Genomic DNA, 18,527 nt, shown 5'->3' with positions numbered 1-18,527 from the left:
TAAATCACTTGCAGTAGCTAGTTGGGCCTGATCCAGCAGGGCTGTTCCTATGTTCAAGGCCCATGCAGTCCAGCATCCTGTTTCACACAGTGGCCCACCAGGAGCTGCTGGGAAGCCCACAGGCAAGAGCCGAGGGCATGCCCTCTCTCCTTCTGTTACTCCTCTGCAACTCCCCTGCAGTGGCAACAGCTGTGGGAGCTTGCCAGATCAACCCAGGCACAACCCTCCCCCTTGCCCTGACCTTCCAGTGGTGTGCTTGGATTGAGGTTTGTGGTTGGGTCTGAATGCAGACTGAACCGTGGTTCTGTGAACCGGTGCAGTCTGCTTTGGCCCAACCGTGAGCCAGTCCAGTGGTCCGTGGGCCGGTGAGAGTGTTGCCAGGGGAGTGGGGGTGGTAAATGGCACCTTTAAAAGTAAATAAGCAGGCCTTATTTGACTTAGCAGCAGTGGCTCGCTACTCTTCATTAGCTATGCTGGTGGCCTAAATCTTTCTTTACTTAGAATGCAATGTCCCCACATTTGTGTCCAGTGCCACAGTGCAGGGTTGCATTACAGGTTTAAAAGATGGCTGCAAACTTGCCCTTGGCCCAGCTGTGATGCTAGATGCCTGTAATAGGTAAATGTTGATGAATGAAAGTGTGTGCAGCTAAAAGTCTTTGCTGATTGCTTTGACAAATGCTTTGAGTTGGTCACCTGTGTATCCCCAGAACTTCTAAAATGGTTTGCCTATTAATTCTTATCTGCAAATCTTACTGTAGTAAGACATAAAGGTTGTACTTGTTCTTAAGATTGCCCTCTCCTGAGCTAGATACTCTCTCTATCAAACTCTCTGTATTTTAGTAACCTAGGTCTCACTGGTGGCGGGACATAGTTTACCCAGATGTGTTCTGTTATAGGACTTCCTTTCAGATGTGGGATCCTGTTGCTAAAACCAAACATGGGATAAAATCCTGGGATATCAAATTATTCCAGCTGCTTGCTGTGTGCTACTGTATTGAAAGAAGTCTATTTTAAATGTTTCTTTCAAATTATAATGAATTATCTGAGGCAAGAATTGTCCATAAACAGTTCCAGGTGTAAACTCGAGGAAAACAGGAGAGTGGCTCTTCCACATTTGAACCAACATCCCACTGTTAACTCAGAAATCTATTTCAGTTTTTCATCCCAGAGGAGACGATTAGCAGTTCTCTGAAAGAGTGAGAAACCTGAAGAATGTCTCATTCATGTTATGGGTCAAATAAACTAGCCAATTTTATAAAATCTTCTTCATAGTGGTGAACCTAATATAATTGCATAGCCAGGAATCCGCAACCATTTTCTTTGGTTTACTAGCCAGAAATGGTTTGCACTTGCTACTAATGCCTCCACCTCCCTCAAGTCCTATGTGATGTGTGGAGAACTTGGGGCAACAGAGGAATGTTTTCTGTAACCTCTTTGCTGCTTTCTCCTGTAAAAGCCCAGTGGAATAGAGACCTGAGCTCATCCTTTCAGCTAAAAATGGGTAACTTGGGGGTGGGGTGGTAGTGGAGAAGAAATGCCTCCTTTGGTTATCTTCCCGTTCCTCTATTATCTTCCCTGTGTCAGATGTTCAGACGTATCTGCTTATTTACTTGCCGATTGAACCTACCCTCTAGTTATCTATCTTCAACAAAAGATAATTCATACATCAGGCACTTCATACACACCCACAATCTAAAGACTGGTGCCAGAGTTACGTGGGACTGGGAGTAGGTTTCCAGATCTCACATTTTGTCCTCACTCTTCCTCTGTGAAGAGATTCCTCTATGAAGAGATCATTGCATTAAGGATCCAGGTACATATGTACATAGATTGATTAGGTATGTCAATTTTGACAGAACAGTGAAGTAATTCTTCTGCTTGTCAAGAAATATTAGTCCACCAATGTGTTTCATTAAAAAAAAGGCAAGGGAAAAAGCACACAACCCCTCCCCCCATACAACATAGTTATATCAGAATTATAGGATCAGGAGTGAGTGGGATTAGTCATATCAGCAAAAACATATTTTGGTGTCATTGGTTAACATGCAGAGTTCTGGCAAAGGTTCGTCTTGATGTTATGAGGTTCTGTCTGCTGAATGGTAAGCAACATTCCTAGTTTCCATTCTCTTGGTCATGGGGATTTAGAGTTATTAATAACTAGCCAAACTATCCCAGGTGAGGCTGCATTAATTAGGGTTGCTTAGTTGGTGGTCATATATTATAAATAATGGCTAAGCAGGTGGAGAATTAATTTAGTAGAACTGTATCCGTGAATGATTTGTGTTATGAAAAAAAATGTGGCTAACCATTATGAAAAAATTAAATTCTAAACCTGTTGTAATTATTTACAGTGAGCAATGCTATACAAATATAAATCTGAACTGTACTGAAGAGATTGGACAGTCATTCTTGGGTTTTATCTTGGAAACTTGGGATTAGCCAAATCTGTTAGAACTCATATTAAATTGAAATTAAATAATACAGATAAAGCAGCTAGAAAAGACAAATCCATTTTACAGTGTGGTTATAGTTATAGCAAAGGGCAGGAGAGGGAATCTAGTATCTATAATCACTCTTGGAGCAATGTAATATCAACTTCAAGAATCGTACATCTGACCTTGCAGAGCAAACTTCATCATTTGAATTGACCAGCAGATTTATGCTAGTTTCAGCTAAACTGGTAACTAAAGTGTGGAATAATAAAGTAAAGTTAAAGTTGTGCTGTCTATTTGGTGTCGACTCCTGGTGACCACAGAGCCATGTGGATTTTTTTTGGCAGAATACAGGAGGGGTTTACCATTGCCATCTCCCTTTCAGCATCTTCATATATTGCTGCTGCCCAATCTGGGAAACATACCAGCAGGGATTCAAACCAGCAATCTCCTGCTCCCTAGGCAAGTTATTTCCCTGCTGTGCCATGAATGAAATAATAGAGGCTCCAATTATCTGATGTAGGCTTCAGAGTTTTATATGAAAGTTTCAGATGACAAGTGAGATCCATTTGGCACATAGGTATGCTTAAAATTAAAACTTGAATATATCAATCTTGGATGAGGAGCAGTAGGAGCTTGTGCCTTGGAACTTAGTTTTACTGCCAGGGTTTACCCCCGGACACTCTGAGGTACATAAGCACAGAGATAGTACATTTCCCTTGGCACTAAGCAGTCACTAGTCAGAGGAACTCTACTGGCCAGCTTTCAGGCATCGTTCATTTTGAAGTTAAATCCTGGGAAGCAATGATGCCTTGGGAGTAATTTCAATATACTTACATAATGAAAATGAGTTCTTGGTATATGAATACATATATATTGAAGCTGTCTTATATGGAATAGGAGCTTTGGTCCATGTAGACTAGGGATTCTCAACGTGTGGGTCACCAGATGTAATTGGACTTCAACTCCCAAAATTCCCAACCAAAGGCCATTGGGGCTGGGGATTATGGGAGTTGAAGTCAAATAACATCTGGGGACTCGCACGTTGCGAAACCCTGATGTAGACCATTACTATCTAAACTAATTGGCAGCAACACTCCCAAGATCTGAAGAAGAGGACTTGCCTGGCCCCTACTGTCTGAGATCTCTTACTGGAGTGACTGGCAATTGATCTTAAAACTTCTTACATATAAAACATATGGCTTAGTTCTCTCTTACGACAGAGAAGTAGTAAGCCTTGTCTGTACTCTACTAGCCCAGATGGCAGATATAGGGGCTCACATGATTGAATACCTCCCCAAAATGACAGTCATACAGACAGAAAATGAGCATGCCAAGAGAGGAAGCTTGACTTCTTCCTGACATCTAGTTTTCTGTGTGCAGGGTGTGTGTGTGCGTGCACATGTGTGTGCGTATAGATAGATGATGATATGGAGAAGCATTCCAGCACATAAGCCCCATCTGCAGTTTGTGGGCAATCTAGGCCCAGGTTTGCCACTATATCTGCTGTTTGTGAGAACTGAGTTGATCTTTCATTTATTAGCCCTCAGTTCAAAATGCAGACATCTGTATTTTGGTTTAAATATTACTAAGCAAAAGAAGTGGAATCCAGATGTTGATTGGCATCCATTTTGGATTATGCCAGTTCAGTTCTTAAGGGGGAAAGGACATTAGAAAGGATTTATACAAAGATTTGTTATTAAAAAAACACTATTGAGATGTGTATATACCCTAAAGCAATTTCATTGAAAGATACTATATTCACAATTTGAACATATATGCTGTTTAAAAACAAAATTTCACAATAGAGCTAGGACTGGAAAATATCATCTGAGTGTTCAGGCAATAGGAAACAGATTTAGGAGGAAGAAAATATTTCTTCTAAATGTATAAATGGCATTACCAGAAACTGATGTAAAAATCTTCCAGCTCTGTTGCAAGCTGAGAAAAGTATAAATGGATTCATCAAGCACAGAAACCATGTGAAAAATGCAGCTGCATCGCAGAGGCACTGCAATACTGTTTGGTTTTTTGCTCTCTGTGGGAAGGGTACATCTGCTATGAATTATTAGTATTCAGTTGAACTCTGGATTGGTAGTATTTTTCAGTAGGAAAATAGTAATAAAATAGAATTTGGAAAAGCATAGCTCATTGCACAGCATTTTTAAAATGTATCATTTTTGTAGCTCTACTTCCTGCCAGAAGGTTTGTGTGTCTGGTTTATTTGTATCATCCCTTGCACCCTTTACTACTGAATACATTATTGCCCAACAAGCTGTTCTTAATCACCCTACTAATTGTAGTAGTATTCCACACTTCTGTGCATGAACCATGTCGGGGGATTGACTCCTGGTTGCATATCCTGGTTTGTCTGCAAATCATGGTTAGAACAAGATGAATTTTATGGGCTTTGGATGTTGCAGCAAAGTTTGTTCTAAACCACAAAGTTGAAATCTTCTAGTACCGGATGAGCAAAATGCACAGGATTGCCACAGTAAACCATGGCTTAGTGTGTCTGAATCAGGCTGAAGTATCACAGTGGTTCTGAGAGTGGTGTAACTGTATGTTAATCTAATCCTTGCATTTGTAACAAATCTTGAGCATTCCAAGAATCTGTTTACCCATTTTGCTTTTGTTTTGTGTTCCCAGAGTAAGGAAATTGGTCTTCAGATGCACGAAGAACTCCTGAAGGTCACCAATGAACTCTACACTGTGAGTTGCATTATACTTAAACTTGTGGTGTAAGATTCTGAAATAAAATTCATATGGTTAAATGCAACCATATGAAATTCAGTTTTGGGGTCTCCTGGTGCACTTAGCAACCCCTCTAAATTAAAATGATAAATAAATATATCCAGATTTATTTCACTTAACTGCATTTGAGTGTGGGAAGGGAGATTCCACTAGTGCAGGGCCTACACTACAGTCAGTAAATATGACTTCAGTCCTGCCCTGCAACCCAAGAAAACGGATGGCACGTGTCCTATCTGTACCGGCAGAATGTTGGTCTAATATAATTGCCTGCTACTGTAAAGAACAGTTGTAATTGGGTTTTATCTTGTTTTTCCTTCTTTGGTCTCATTTCCCAACGTCTTGGTATCTATAATTGGGGCCAAGTCCTTTTCTAGGGTTGCTCTTCTGATCTTTACTTGGTGCAAATAACTCCATAGCAGTACAGATAAACCTTTTTGAATAGCTATTTAACATGGGTTTGATCTGGTGCCAATGCCGAATTCGTTTGACACGGAAGTCTCCCTCTTTTCCCTTCCTGCTACAATGAAGTAGACATGACCAATATCTCAGAATGCATTTCCCATTTCCCTTAGAGCTGGAGATGAGAACAGTGGTGTAGGGAAAGCATAGCACCTGTCTTTGGGCCAACTGTCCACCCCCCCACACCTGGCAGCGGCCACCCCTCGCAGCACCCCTTCTCTCCCCACTATGTGGTGGTGGGAGTAGTGGCGGTCTCCCTGATGAAGCAGCCCAGGGTAGGTTGCTCTGTCCTCACGGCTCAGTTGGCGGCTGCATATGCACTACAGCCATTTAAGTGGTTGGCATGGCAGCAGAGTGCTGTACCAACCACACAACTGGCAGTTATACATCTGTGGAACATAGGAAGCTGCCATATACTGAGTCAGAACATAGTTCCATCTAGCTCAGTATTGTCTACACAGACTGGCAGCAGTTTTTCCAAGGTTGCAGGCAGGAATCTCTCTCAGCCCTATCTTGGAGATGCTGCCAGGGAGGGAATTGGAACCTAGATGCTCTTCCCAAAGCGGCTCCATCCCCTGAGGGGAATATCTTACAGCGCTCACAATTCTAGTCTCCCTTTCATATGCAGCCAGGGCAGACCCTGCTTAGCTAAGGGGACAAGTCATGATTGCTACCACAAGACCAGCTCTCCTCCCAGAGTGTGGCGGCCAGTTGAGTGGTGGAGACAGGGTAGCCTGCCCTGGGCTGCTTGATCAGGGAGGTTGCTGCTCCATCAAGAGGTGCTGGAGGTGGATGGGTGCTGTCAGGTGCCTGTCATAGTGCGTGCAGTGGCCCTAGTGGCAGCTGTGTATGGGTTCTTAGAACCCTTGTGCACAGTTACAGCTCCGCTCCTGGATGACAAGTTGATTTTTAAACCTACCTAGGAGTTATTTGCACTTGGCTTCAGGCTTTGGGGTAAATGTTGAGTGAAGCCACTACGAAGTACATGCGTGCAATTGAGGGAAGCAGCCCCGCCCCTCTGCTCTCGGTTTTCTTTTAAAACAAGTCCACATGCAGGCATCAGTGGATTCCTTCTAGCCAATGGTGGGGGGAGAGCTCCCTACAGAGATAGATCTGCATTTCTGAAGAGAGCATGCCTGTTATCATGCCAGTGATTCTACGTCAGTGTCTCTCCCTGTTTGCTATGGCGTTTTCATGCTTAAAACCAGCATTTTAAAAATCCGAAAGTACCTTGAGATAAGCTAGAATTTACAAGCCAAAGCCGGGGTTGTGTGTGTGGAGTTGGTCCAGGAATCTCGAAGGGACTTCAGGGTAAGTTTGGCTGGTATGTGAACATACACACTCTCTCCCAAAGGAGTTTCGGGGCAGAAGCCCTGTGTGTACAGCCTCCTAAAGATGTACACGTTGCTGATGACAAATACCTTAATTTAGTGTAGTGGCAAATACTATATAGATGTAATACTCACTCAGTTATATTGACCAGCACTAGAGGTATAACACTATTGATGCAGTGAAGGCATTCTGAATAAAGAAGTACCAGGAGGGAAGACCAGAAAGGAGGAATTGATGGGTTTCTAGTAGGGAAAGCTCAGTCAAGGGTTTTTAGAAAGAGCAGGTGCCCAACCCCCATTTTTTGCAGGCATTCTGAAAACTGTTATTGTCTGTTATTGTGTCTCCTGCTAACTGGGCAAAGAGGCACCTTTTAATGTGATGATTCTCTTTATTTAGCAGGGGGAGAGTAACTGGCCCTATCCACCCCCAGGACAGTACCTCCAGTGACTATTGCTGGTGCCTATCTTGTGTTTTTTTAAGAATGTGAGCCCTTTGGGGACAGAGAGCTATTTTATTTATTTATTATTTCTCTGTGTAAACCGCCCTGAGCCATTTTTGGAAGGGTGGTATAGAAATTGAATAATAATAATAATAATAATAATAATAATAATAATTATTATTATTATTGTATGGACCAATCTGGGCATTAAAATCAGCACCACAAATTACTAGGGCATCTTGAAAAGAGAAGAGAAGCTGTCCTCAAATTCAGCCCCAAACAAGCTGATTTCTTGTTTTCGCATCTTAGGCGGAGCATACACGTTAACAACTAGCAATGTGTAACATCTTAATTCTGTAAAGGAGTGGGATGAAATGTCTAACTTGATACATTTAGCTTGAGGTTTTGTAGTAATACTGATAGATTAACCCCCCCCTCCTTTAAATAAATGTATTGCTATGTCAAGATAGTAGTGATCAACATTTATGGTTTCTCTCTGAAATATGCTGGAGTTAATTTGAAGGTATTTTCACAGAATAACCAAAACAAAAAACCCCACCCTACGTTGTTTTAATCCAGGGCATATAACTTCTGAATATTGTTAATGTAGTAGGGAAAGACACTTTTAACTATAAATGTACATTGTAGTCCAACAGTGTGAATTTATGAGAACAGATTAAGATCATCCTATGTTCAAAGACTCGGGAGACTTTTCTCCTTAGATTAGCTATCCTACCTCAATTGCTGCAACCTTGGGGAAGCCAAAAGGCATATAAATCTACCACATTCGCAAAACTGAGGGAACTGTTTTCTAAAAGGGCCTTGGGGAGTTGACCAGAGAGCTCTTCCTTGTCCTCCATCACTCAAGTGTAAGTCTTGAGAAGGTCAAGAGGCATAGTGCTTATTACCTCCCTCTCAATCAATGTGACATAAATAGCTGCATAAGGGCCATCCACAAATGACACAATCTCTCTCTCCACATTGGCTGGTCCCAGTAGCTGTTGGGCTTCTCCAGTTCACAGTCCCCAGAATGCATGCACCTGGCACAGGATGAAGAAGAGGGAGCGATTGTGCTATTTCGTTTGAGAAGGTTGGAATTAATTTTTATGTTGCAAGTCTGCAGACGGTAGCACTAAAACATTCTAATCCTTACAGATGGACAGAGATGTGGGATAGAAAATCTTCCAAAATGAAAAAGTGTCTCATGCTTTGTTTTTCCAGGAGAACATTTTCCATCTTTTAAAATTTCATTGGCTGACATCCACGCTAGCATAGCACACATGCAGCAGTGCAAGTATCTTTGTACAGTTACTCAGGTGGAGGATGGAATGATTTTTTGCCTATCTTCCCTTCCCTGTCAATCCATCTGTATGTCACGATAATATGTCCAATAGCATGCAACCCTCGGGAACATATTTTGGTGATGCACCAATTTATTTCTTTTTCAAATTTGTATACCGCCCCAAACTGTCATCTCTGGGTGGTTGAGAAGGAAGTGAAGACTGGCAAAAATGACCCCTTCCTCCACTCAAGTGACAGCGCAGCAGTAGTCTAGAACTCACATTGCTTTCTTGCGTGGAATGCTAGTGTTTCATAAAATTCATTTGTAACTTTGACAAAATGCAGATCTCCATCTTAACTCAAGAATGCCTGATACTTCCACTTCACACTGTGTGCTCTGAATTTCATTTTATTAGAAGTGGTTTCAGTCTGGTTTAAAAGCTTCTGGAAGGTTATTTGCAAAACTCTTCCCCATGTTGCTCGTAGGGGCATGTTGGTTTGTTTTTAGAATAATGTTGTCTAGAGCTGGGTTGTGGGGACACCGGCTGTACAGTGCCAGTTAAGTCCCAAGCCGGACAGTTCTAGGGTGTTGAAGCTGTGTCTGAGTTCTGGTTACTGGCTTCAGACCAGTCTTCAACTGGTGGCAGCCTACTTCAAAGGAGCAGCATGCTCCAAACTGATCAGAGCAATCTCTCTACTGAGAGCAGATCCCAAGAAAGCATAGAGTAAACCCTGGTCCATCACAGGAACAATGAGTGGATGCCAATGCAATATGAGGCAAGTTCAACTGTTTCAAAGTTGCAATGCCTTCTTCTGCATGATCCCCACCAGAATGTTAGGATCATCTAGGGAGGTCCGCCTACAGCTGCCACCAGTTCATCTGGGTGCTTTACAGTTAAAATAATTGAAAACATCAAATCAATTAACAATTAAAATCATTTAAAAGATTAAAAACATTTAAAACTCAGTATTAATTATTTAAATCTATAAATTTAATTAAAAGCCTGGGTGAATAAATGTGTCTTCAGTGCCTTTTAAAAGTTGCCGGAGATGGGGAGGCTCTTATTTCAACAGGGAGCGCATTCCAAAGTCCAGGGGCTGCAATGGAGAAGGCCCATTCCCGAGTAGCCACCAAATGAGTTGGCGGCAGCCACAGGCGAACCTCTCCAGATGCTCTTAGCAGGTGCAAATTTCCTTGAGCATAACAACTAAAGCACATCAAGTGCTTTTATTGACACCTCCCCCACATCTAATTTTCTATATTTATTTATTTATTTATTCGATTTTTTGACCGCCCTTACAAAATAGCTCAGGGCGGTTCACAAACATCAAAGACCCTTTAAAACAATTTAAGAGCACCCGAAGGCCAGGCTGAACAGGTAGGTCTTTAGGTAGGTCTTTAGGGCTCTCCTAAATTCCAATACAGAATTCAAATTACGAATGTTTGCAGGGAGCGCATTCCACAGCCCAGGAGTGGCTACAGAGACGGCCCGCCTCTGGGTCGCCACCAGACGAGCTGGTGGCAACTGGAGCCAGACCTCCTCAGATGAGCTTAGCGTGCGGTGGGGATCAGACCGAAGAAGACGCTCTCTAAGGTAACCTGGACCTAAGTTGTTCAGGGCTTTAAAGGTAATAACCAGCACTTTGTATTTTTCTCGGAAACATATCGTCAGTCAGTGCAGCTGTTTCAAAACAGGCATAATATGGTCTCTCCAGGTTGCCCCGGAGACTAGCCTTGCTGCCGCATTTTGAACTAACTGAAGTTTCCGAACTATGTACAAAGGCAGCCCCACGTAGAGCGCGTTGCAGTAGTCAAGCCTGGAGGTTACCAGCTGGTGCACCAATGTTCTGAGGTTATTCCCCTCTAGGAATGGATGCAGCTGTCGAATCAGCCCAAGCTGATAAAAAGCACTCCTGGCCACAGCCTCCACTTGAGATACCAGAGTGAGGCCTGGATCCAGGAGTACCCCCAAGCTGCGTACCTGATCCTTCCGGGGGGGAGTGTAACCCCATCCAGCACAGGGAGATTAACTCATCCCTCAGATTCTGAGCCCCTACAATGAGCACCTCCGTCTTAGTTGGATTCAGCTTCAATTTGTTATCCAGCCCATTACTGCCTGTAGGCAGGTATTTAGGGAATGAACGCCATTTCCTGATGAAGCAGATGAAAGAAAGAAGTAGATTTGGGTGTCATCAGTATACTGATAACACCCAGCACCAAATTATATATTGCCTACTTGGAAAATTTTTTGATGCAATGAAGGAAATTAATATGGTGGAGGTATGTTTGTGGGTTTTTTTTTTACTGTATGAATAGATAAAACAACATGCTAAATCTGTATAGTAATTTTTTTTAATACAAATTAGGTTGAAATCAGCATGAGAAATTTTTCTGGAAAATGTTCTGATTCAGATTTTTCCACAAGAAAATTTCTAATATATGGTTAGATCAATTCTGAGCTACACAGAACTTCAACTTCATTCAGTTTTTACTGATTATTGTAAACCAGAACTGAGATTGAGCATGGTGTCAGGGGGAAGGTAACAAACAATGTGTTTCAAGCAGTGTGATCCTCACGCAAGCCAGAATCAGATTTATTATCTGAAAGCTATATATTGCACAGGTTGACATGAGATATAAAAAATGAAAAAATGGCATTCCACAGCTTTAGTTGCAAAAAATAAGCTTAAGTATTTTGCTTAGACGTGGCTTGCCTGAGATGTGTGATCTGTTTCCCAGTCAACTGTAAAAGCAGCCTCTTAAATGAGTTCCAAATACCATGCTACAGTCGCCACCAATAAGCCATTCCTGTGATTTATAGGGTTTTCGTTTAAAAAGGGCCGGGGGAAGATGAAAGGGGAAGAAAACACAAGAGGGTTTACGCCCCCCGCCCTTGCCCTCTTTACAAGCCTCTCAGTACTATTGTGACTATCATATGCTTGTGGCAGGTCTGCACAAGTCTGGCCCTCCAGCTCTTGCCGGACTCCAAGTGGCATTATCCCCAACCACAGTGGCCACTTCAGTAGGGGAAGATGGGAGTTTTAGTCCTACAACAGCGGGAGAATCAAACTTGTGCAGTCCTGCCTTTTGCTTTCAAAGTTTAGGCTTGCCTGTCTTAGTTTGGCCAGGACAGCTTGGTTTGGCCACAGTTCTTCCCCATAAGCATCTATGGATCAGAGAGTCTTATCAAGACTTTGGTTTAGTGATGGGTGTTTGCTTGAGGCCCTGTAATGAGGCTCTATATGCCAGATATCCTGGATGTATGTATCGGGAGATAGAAGATACCCCTTGAGAGCAGCGTCTCTCCAGGGATCTGATTTGTAATTATGCTGGCTCATAGCTGATGCAATCTGTTAGCAGGTGGGATATGCTTATACTAAATTATCGGAAGATGATTTACCAGGGGAGTTCACATATGGTGATGGTGGTGGTGGGGCTAGTATGATTGATTATTTTGTAATCTCCAGAATTTTGCGTGATTATGTTCTACTTTGGAAAGTCAACTTCAGAGTAGAAAGTGACCATATGCGTTTGAGATCCTGATATTGTGATCCCGATATTGCAATATTTTTACTTTGGAGGAACCAACCCCTGTTTATGCCAATTCTGTTTCTCGCTTTCGTGTCAGATGGACCAGTGAGATCGCTAAAGGGCTGAGTGATCTTCTTGAGTTGGAGGAACTGCTGCACCTTAGGTCTAATATCCTAATGGCTGGTTTGATAAATGAAATTTTGGACAATTATCAAACGTTGATCCAACGATTGCAGAGCCCCCTCACTATTGAGAGGCAACCAGGTCTTCTATCCTACAACAGATTCAGACCATGGTTTGACCATAAGTGTGTACTAGCTAAGAAACAGCTGGTTAAAGAACTTAGTCTCTTTAGAGCAGGAGCCCCATCAGCATCCTCTCAATCAATGATGGCCCCGGAGGGGGGAGGAGTATAAAGATCTGATTCACCATAAGAAAAAACTGGCAATGAAAGAGTCTTGACAGGTGCTGATACAAGCTTCTAGGATGAAAAATTCCTCTAGATTTTGGTCACTAGTCAGAGGGAGAAAAAGCCCGAGAACAATCCAAGACATTACCTGATTCCACCTGGTTTTGGGGAATCCCATTTTCGTGCCCATTTCATGATCGCCCCAGATTATCTTTATATTACAGATAATAGGGTGGATTCTTCCACCCCAGAATGGCCCCCTGGGGAGATTAGTGGGGCAACAAAGATCTGGGAAGGTGCATGGTGCTGATTTTGTCCCCATTGAATTGATAAAGTCTAATATGGCTTGGTGGGCCCCAATTTTAGCATCACTCTTCGCATCTATCAATCAATCAATCCCTCATGATTGGGGCCTAGCTATCATTATCCCAATATTCAAGAAAGGCAATAAAACTGATCTAGCTAATTATAGACCAATTAGCCTCCTCCCCATAATTGGTAAACTTTGTGCTAGACACTTATACTGGAAGCTGCTTGACCGGATTGAGCAAGAACATGTACTGGCAGATGAGCAGGCTGGCTTTAGAGCTGGACAATCCACCTTAGACCAGGGTCTGGTCTTGAGACATCTAATACACAAGTATAAGAACAAGCCAAAGGGTGCACTGTATACTACCTTTGTTGATTTCAAGGCAGCCTTCAGTCATCTCTCTCATGATAGATTATGGGGGAAATTATCAAATTTGTCAGTCGATCGAAGATTACTTCTGCTAATAAATCTTTATAGGGGCTCTCACCTAAGAGTGCGTTGCAATCCACAGGGACACTTAACAAAAAAAAAGTGGTAAAGGGGGTCCAGCAGGGCTGTATATTAGCCCCACTACCGTTTAACATCTTAACTTAATTGGACAGACTTTCTAATTTGGAATTTCACCCACCAAAACTGAATAGTAGACATCTAGTTATCCTTCTCTATGCAGATGATGTTGTGTGTCTGTCACAATCGCTGGTGGGGATGAGAAAATGATGAGAGTTTTGGCTGACTATTGTCATGAAAACTTGCTCTCCATCAATTACCAGAAGACTAAGGTTGTAATGTTTGCCAAGAAACCTATTCTGCATAAATGGCAAATGAATGGGGTTGATGTAGCACAGACATTGCAATATAAATATTTGGGTGTTGTCTTCCAGGCGACAGGTAGCTGGAAAGAGCAAACTAAGGTCATCATAACAAACACTCTGTGGTCTACTACTGCGATTTTGAGATTCTTCTTTTCGGCAGGAGGCAGATATGATCCAGCTGCCATTAAGGTCTTTCAAACTGATCTCACAGCTTCTTTATGGCTCACAGATTTGCATATATCGTGAATTTTGTCCACTTGAAAGGATCCAGTCCAAATTTCTCAGGGCTATTTTTTAAACCCCCTGTTGTGTGTCAAATGTCAAGCTGCAATTGGAAGCTGGTTTGTTCAACTTGGAGTCCTCTGCCTGGATTTATATTTTCAATTTCTGGCTGAAATTGATTTCTCCCTCTTCTGGCTTAGCTCCCTTAGTCTTTAAGGATGAACACTCCTCTGATTGGACCCTCTTAATCACTGAAGAATTAAAAGTATATGGACTATCAATAGAATTTCTACTCCCCCTGGTCTATGATAATGCCAGAGTGATCCTTAAGTAGCGTATGATTGATATGGGACACCAAATAGATTTAGGTTGGGCATCAAGCTACAGGTAGTTTGAAGCAGTTAAGCCCCTGCATAAACCAGCCAACTAATTGTATAATCTGACATATCCAACCCACAGAATAGCCCTGATGCTAGCCCGGATGGATGTGTTGCCCTCTGTGGTATTAGAGGGTAGATATAGGAGGGCTCCTTTTTTGGAGAGATTATGTCCTTGTGGGGATGACAATGTTGAAACAGCAGGTCATATGCTTTTGTATTGCTCATTTTATCATGATCTGCATCTTAGATTTAGTGCTCCTCTTGTTTTTAGATATCCAAATAATTCTGATTAGTTTTATATAAACTTATTTCTTTATGATACGTATACCAATTTCTCACATCTGGTGGCCAAATTCTGTACAGCTGTGATTAAGACCTGCATATGGTGTGTTGGAGATGGTTAATTCATTTTGTTTTTATTTTGTTACCTTATTCCATTTTGTATTTTATGTAATAGTTCTTAATTGTATATTTTATGTGTATGTTTTATATATACACACACACATGCGCGCGCGCACACACTGGTATCGATGTTGGGGGACTCTGGTATCTGGATTTGATCTGTGTGCTGATCTTTGATCATAATAAAGTTGAAGCTGAAATATTTATTTAAAAATCGATATCTTACCCTCTAGTATTTCTACTTCCAGGGCAGCTTACAAATGATGGTAAATATTTAAAATAATAAAACAGCATATCAAGACAGCAATAAAAACACGCCAGTTCAAATGATACTTTAAGAGTCCTGGGAAAATAAAAGGTTCTTCAGCTGGCACCAAAAAGACACCTGTCTGTCTGTCTAACATTTGTATACCATCCAAAACCTGTGACTCTGGCGGTTTATAGTAAACTCTCTTTGGAACACCCTAGGAGTGCATGGTGCATTCTGGGGACTCCCACAGTGATGGGAGGGCACCCATCAGTGTTACAGTGCTGGCTAAAAGCAGCCAGCGCTGCACACGGTCAGGGAAATGTGGTTAAGGGAGTGCTTGCTCCCATAACCCCATTTTTAGAGGCTGGCTCCCTAGGCTGGTTTGCTGCCGAAGTGCTGCCAGGAGCCAGTTGGCTCCCGAAGGTTTCCACGGTCAGCCAAGCTTGGGCTTAGCTGCCCTATCTCGGTCGTGGCTGCTCACGAGAATAGCCTCAAAGTGTTCCTCCATTTGATTTGACTTGATCAGAAATATTTCAGTCATTTCTTGTATTGCTGTTGGGCAATTATTTTCACTTTTTCAGTGCCTTCCCAAAGTTTTGTTTCTTAAAGAGTTTTATATTGATTTTATTCCAAGTTACCAATTTTAGTCGATAGAGAGTTTTAAAACAGTTTATGGATAGGGAAAAGGAGGTGGGGTACACAAAGAAAATTCTTGCCCTGCAGTTCAGATCAATCACGGACAAATTTAAATTGCAGAGCAAGCTTTTTTCTTCTTCTATGATGTCTGAGCAGACCTAGTACCTTCAGTCATGAAAGTACTGGTTCTGTTCAGGCATGACATGGTGTCAAGCTTAAATCATGGATCCACGTGAAATCTCAGAACCTCAAGAAGGTGTGTTCCTCCCTCCCCTTTGTGTGTGACTTCAGAAGAATTCTGCTTCCGATTGTAATTAGAAACAGGCCAGGATCAGTTGTAACATCCAAATCCACTGAACCAAAGGACTTAAAATGAACCACAGTCTGAACCCAAGATTTGAAGTAGAGTTCAGATTGTGGTTTATTTTAAGACCTCTGGTTAGAATGAGCTAGGATAGGGCAGTTTGGATGTCATGGCTGATCCTGCTTTGTTTCTAAACACAGTATGAAGAATTATTCTGGGTGTGTGTGTGTGTGTGTGTGTGCGCACGTGCCTACTCGCTCTTTCCCAAGGCTCTGATGGCACATGAAGCCAAAGTTGTAATCTTGGCTCTACGTAATGTATAACCAGTCCATGATGTCTGAACCAGCCCATTGAAGAAAGACCACCACCATTCTAAATTTGATAGAAGCCTATTCATTTTTCAGCATGTAAATCTAAAGATCTTCTAATTGGGTCCCCATACTGGAACCAGTTCAGCAAGAACCTTGAGACTCTGAACTTGTTCTTAAAAAACAACATGGTTGTCTTAGCATAATGATAAAGAATGTGAGGCTCGCCCACCTGGATGAGTGGTGGCTTGGTTCCAGAGCCCAGCCATGGCTCGCCCGGCAGCTCCGGGGGTCAGGTGAAGGGAAGCTCCTCATGGTGCCCCATCCCCCGGAGCCCCAGTACTGTGTGATTGGGTGGTGCATTCCTGGGGTGCCCTCTCCCCCCTCCCCTCGTGCCTGCTGCAGCTGCGAGCAGCCACAGCAGACACACGATCCGTAATCCCAGTTTTTGGGCGCCCTCATGCCCAAAACCTGGGTTAAGCAGTGGGCTTCATAAGTGGCCTTGTCGCTGAGCCGCTGCTGGAAGCCATGCGGTTCCTGTTGCTGCACTTGAGCAGCAGAAATCGGGCTGGTTTCTGCTGCTTGTGAGAATCGCCTCCATGTCTTGTAGTATCCATACAGTTTCTGCTGTCCTGTGTAGAAAGAAAATAGTGATATTGAGTGGAGCATAGCATGAGTTGAACCTGGAGCAAATTATCTTAGATGCTGGACTTTAGAGTTTAAGCAATAACCAACTTGGAAGCAAGACTGCTCATAAGTTATGCTTTTAGTGTGACTCATTTTGCACACTAAGAACCTAACATTTTTACTCCAAAACAGGCTTCAGCTGTAATGCCGTGCAACAAACATGAAGAACAACAATTGTGGCTCCCTGCAACATGTATCTGTACAGAAAAACATGGTTTCCTGACGTAATGCATGATGCCCAAAGTCTGGCTGAACAGGATTGTGTGGGATGCATGCTAATAGTGCCATAAAACCAATTTATTTTTTATGTAATATCCAGAATATCTGGAAATAGTTTTATTAGTATGCATTACCTAGAGTACTCTGCAATAAATAGATATTAGTTTTATTTATTGCAGAGTACTTTAGGTAATGCATACTAATAAGGCAAAATTGACACACTTTATTGTTATGCCTTGTAAGAATAGGCAATGAGGATTCATGAAAATGGAAAAGGATTGGAGTTTTTTAAAAGATTAAATTTCAAACAGGGTGGATAGTGTGGTGTGTGTGTATGAGGGTATCTCTGCATTCTTTGCAAATGCCATAGTCTTATTCATAATAGCACAAATCTGCTGTTGAATTTTAAACAAAAAAAGAGAGAAGTTATAGTGGTCCACAAATGCCAGTGAAGTCGCATTCAGCCCGTCTTTTAGGATTCTGATTGGATTTTAGCTGACATTTGAAGAGACAGTTACATAACAAGGTGTGCTCTAGGCCAAAGCTGTCCCTCTGCTTTATTTTTAGCAAAGGAGGTATTGCTGTCCTCCTGAAAAACAGCAGCTTTAGAGAGCAACTCCTTGAAAACTGCCTAAGAGAGAGATTGTGGGCCTGCTGTTCTAAGCTTTCCATCATTCTTTTGTCTATTACCTTTGAAGTGGATCTCGAAGGTGGGATCACATTTTGATCTAGATATAGAGATTCATGGTGTATTCAGATGACCTTTCTGCTTCATGGGGATGTGACTGCTTGGGAATGGAAAACATGGCAATTGCCTGGAGAGCTGGTTGTCTGTAGCCTTGCAATAAGGCAAACTCGATCACTCATCTGGTAGGATTAGAAATATGAGATTGTAAAGGTGTGATATAATTTGTCACACCACAAAAGAGAATGGAGTCTCTGCAGGATGCAGTTGCCACAAAGTGGGATGTAATTGAAGAACGTTGGTCATGATTATGCACCACTGAAACCTGCGACAAGTTACTCACATGACTAGCTTAGATATAATTCATTTCAATAGGATTTTCTTTGGATACAACCTAGTAAGTGCATAGGCATCTACCATGGCACAGAAGGTAGTCCATGTTAGTTCTGACCAGCATAAAAATTAAGTAGCCTTTTGATGAATGTACACTCTCTGTATAAATTAGTGCCTTTCCCCCTCTAACCTCAAGATAGCTAGGGTGATGTCATAGAGTATAAATTTATAATACTATAAATGAGTATAAATAGAGGCCCAAATTTCCATACATCTATGAAGTTCACTGGTAGCTTCAGGCAAGAGAGTCTAACCTAAGTTTAGGTTATTAAAAGTGTAGT

At 42.1% G+C, this 18,527-nt stretch overlaps 1 protein-coding gene and 1 long non-coding RNA gene across 5 annotated transcripts in view; one reads left to right on the top strand and one right to left on the bottom strand.

Annotated features, from left to right (window-relative positions):
* The window catches only part of SRGAP3 (SLIT-ROBO Rho GTPase activating protein 3), a 289,377-nt gene that overhangs the window by 180,030 nt on the left and 90,820 nt on the right, over positions 1-18,527 (top strand). For all 4 annotated transcript variants that reach the window (XM_053303031.1, XM_053303032.1, XM_053303033.1 and 1 more), the window contains exon 4: positions 5,082-5,144. In XM_053303031.1, coding sequence (XP_053159006.1) covers positions 5,082-5,144 — 63 coding nt within the window. The remainder of the gene's footprint in view (positions 1-5,081; positions 5,145-18,527) is intronic.
* On the bottom strand, positions 14,953-18,022 carry LOC128347849 (uncharacterized). The gene is made up of 2 exons (XR_008317776.1): positions 17,859-18,022; positions 14,953-16,894 (listed from the first exon to the last, which is right to left on the bottom strand). It is a non-coding gene; the product is annotated as an uncharacterized LOC128347849 (long non-coding RNA).

The sequence above is a fragment of the Hemicordylus capensis genome, chromosome 2, assembly GCF_027244095.1.
Source record: "Hemicordylus capensis ecotype Gifberg chromosome 2, rHemCap1.1.pri, whole genome shotgun sequence".
In the NCBI taxonomy this organism is placed as follows: Eukaryota; Metazoa; Chordata; class Lepidosauria; order Squamata; family Cordylidae; genus Hemicordylus; species Hemicordylus capensis.
The sequence above is the reverse complement of the archived record's forward strand: the minus strand, read 5'-3'. Positions and strand labels throughout refer to the sequence as shown.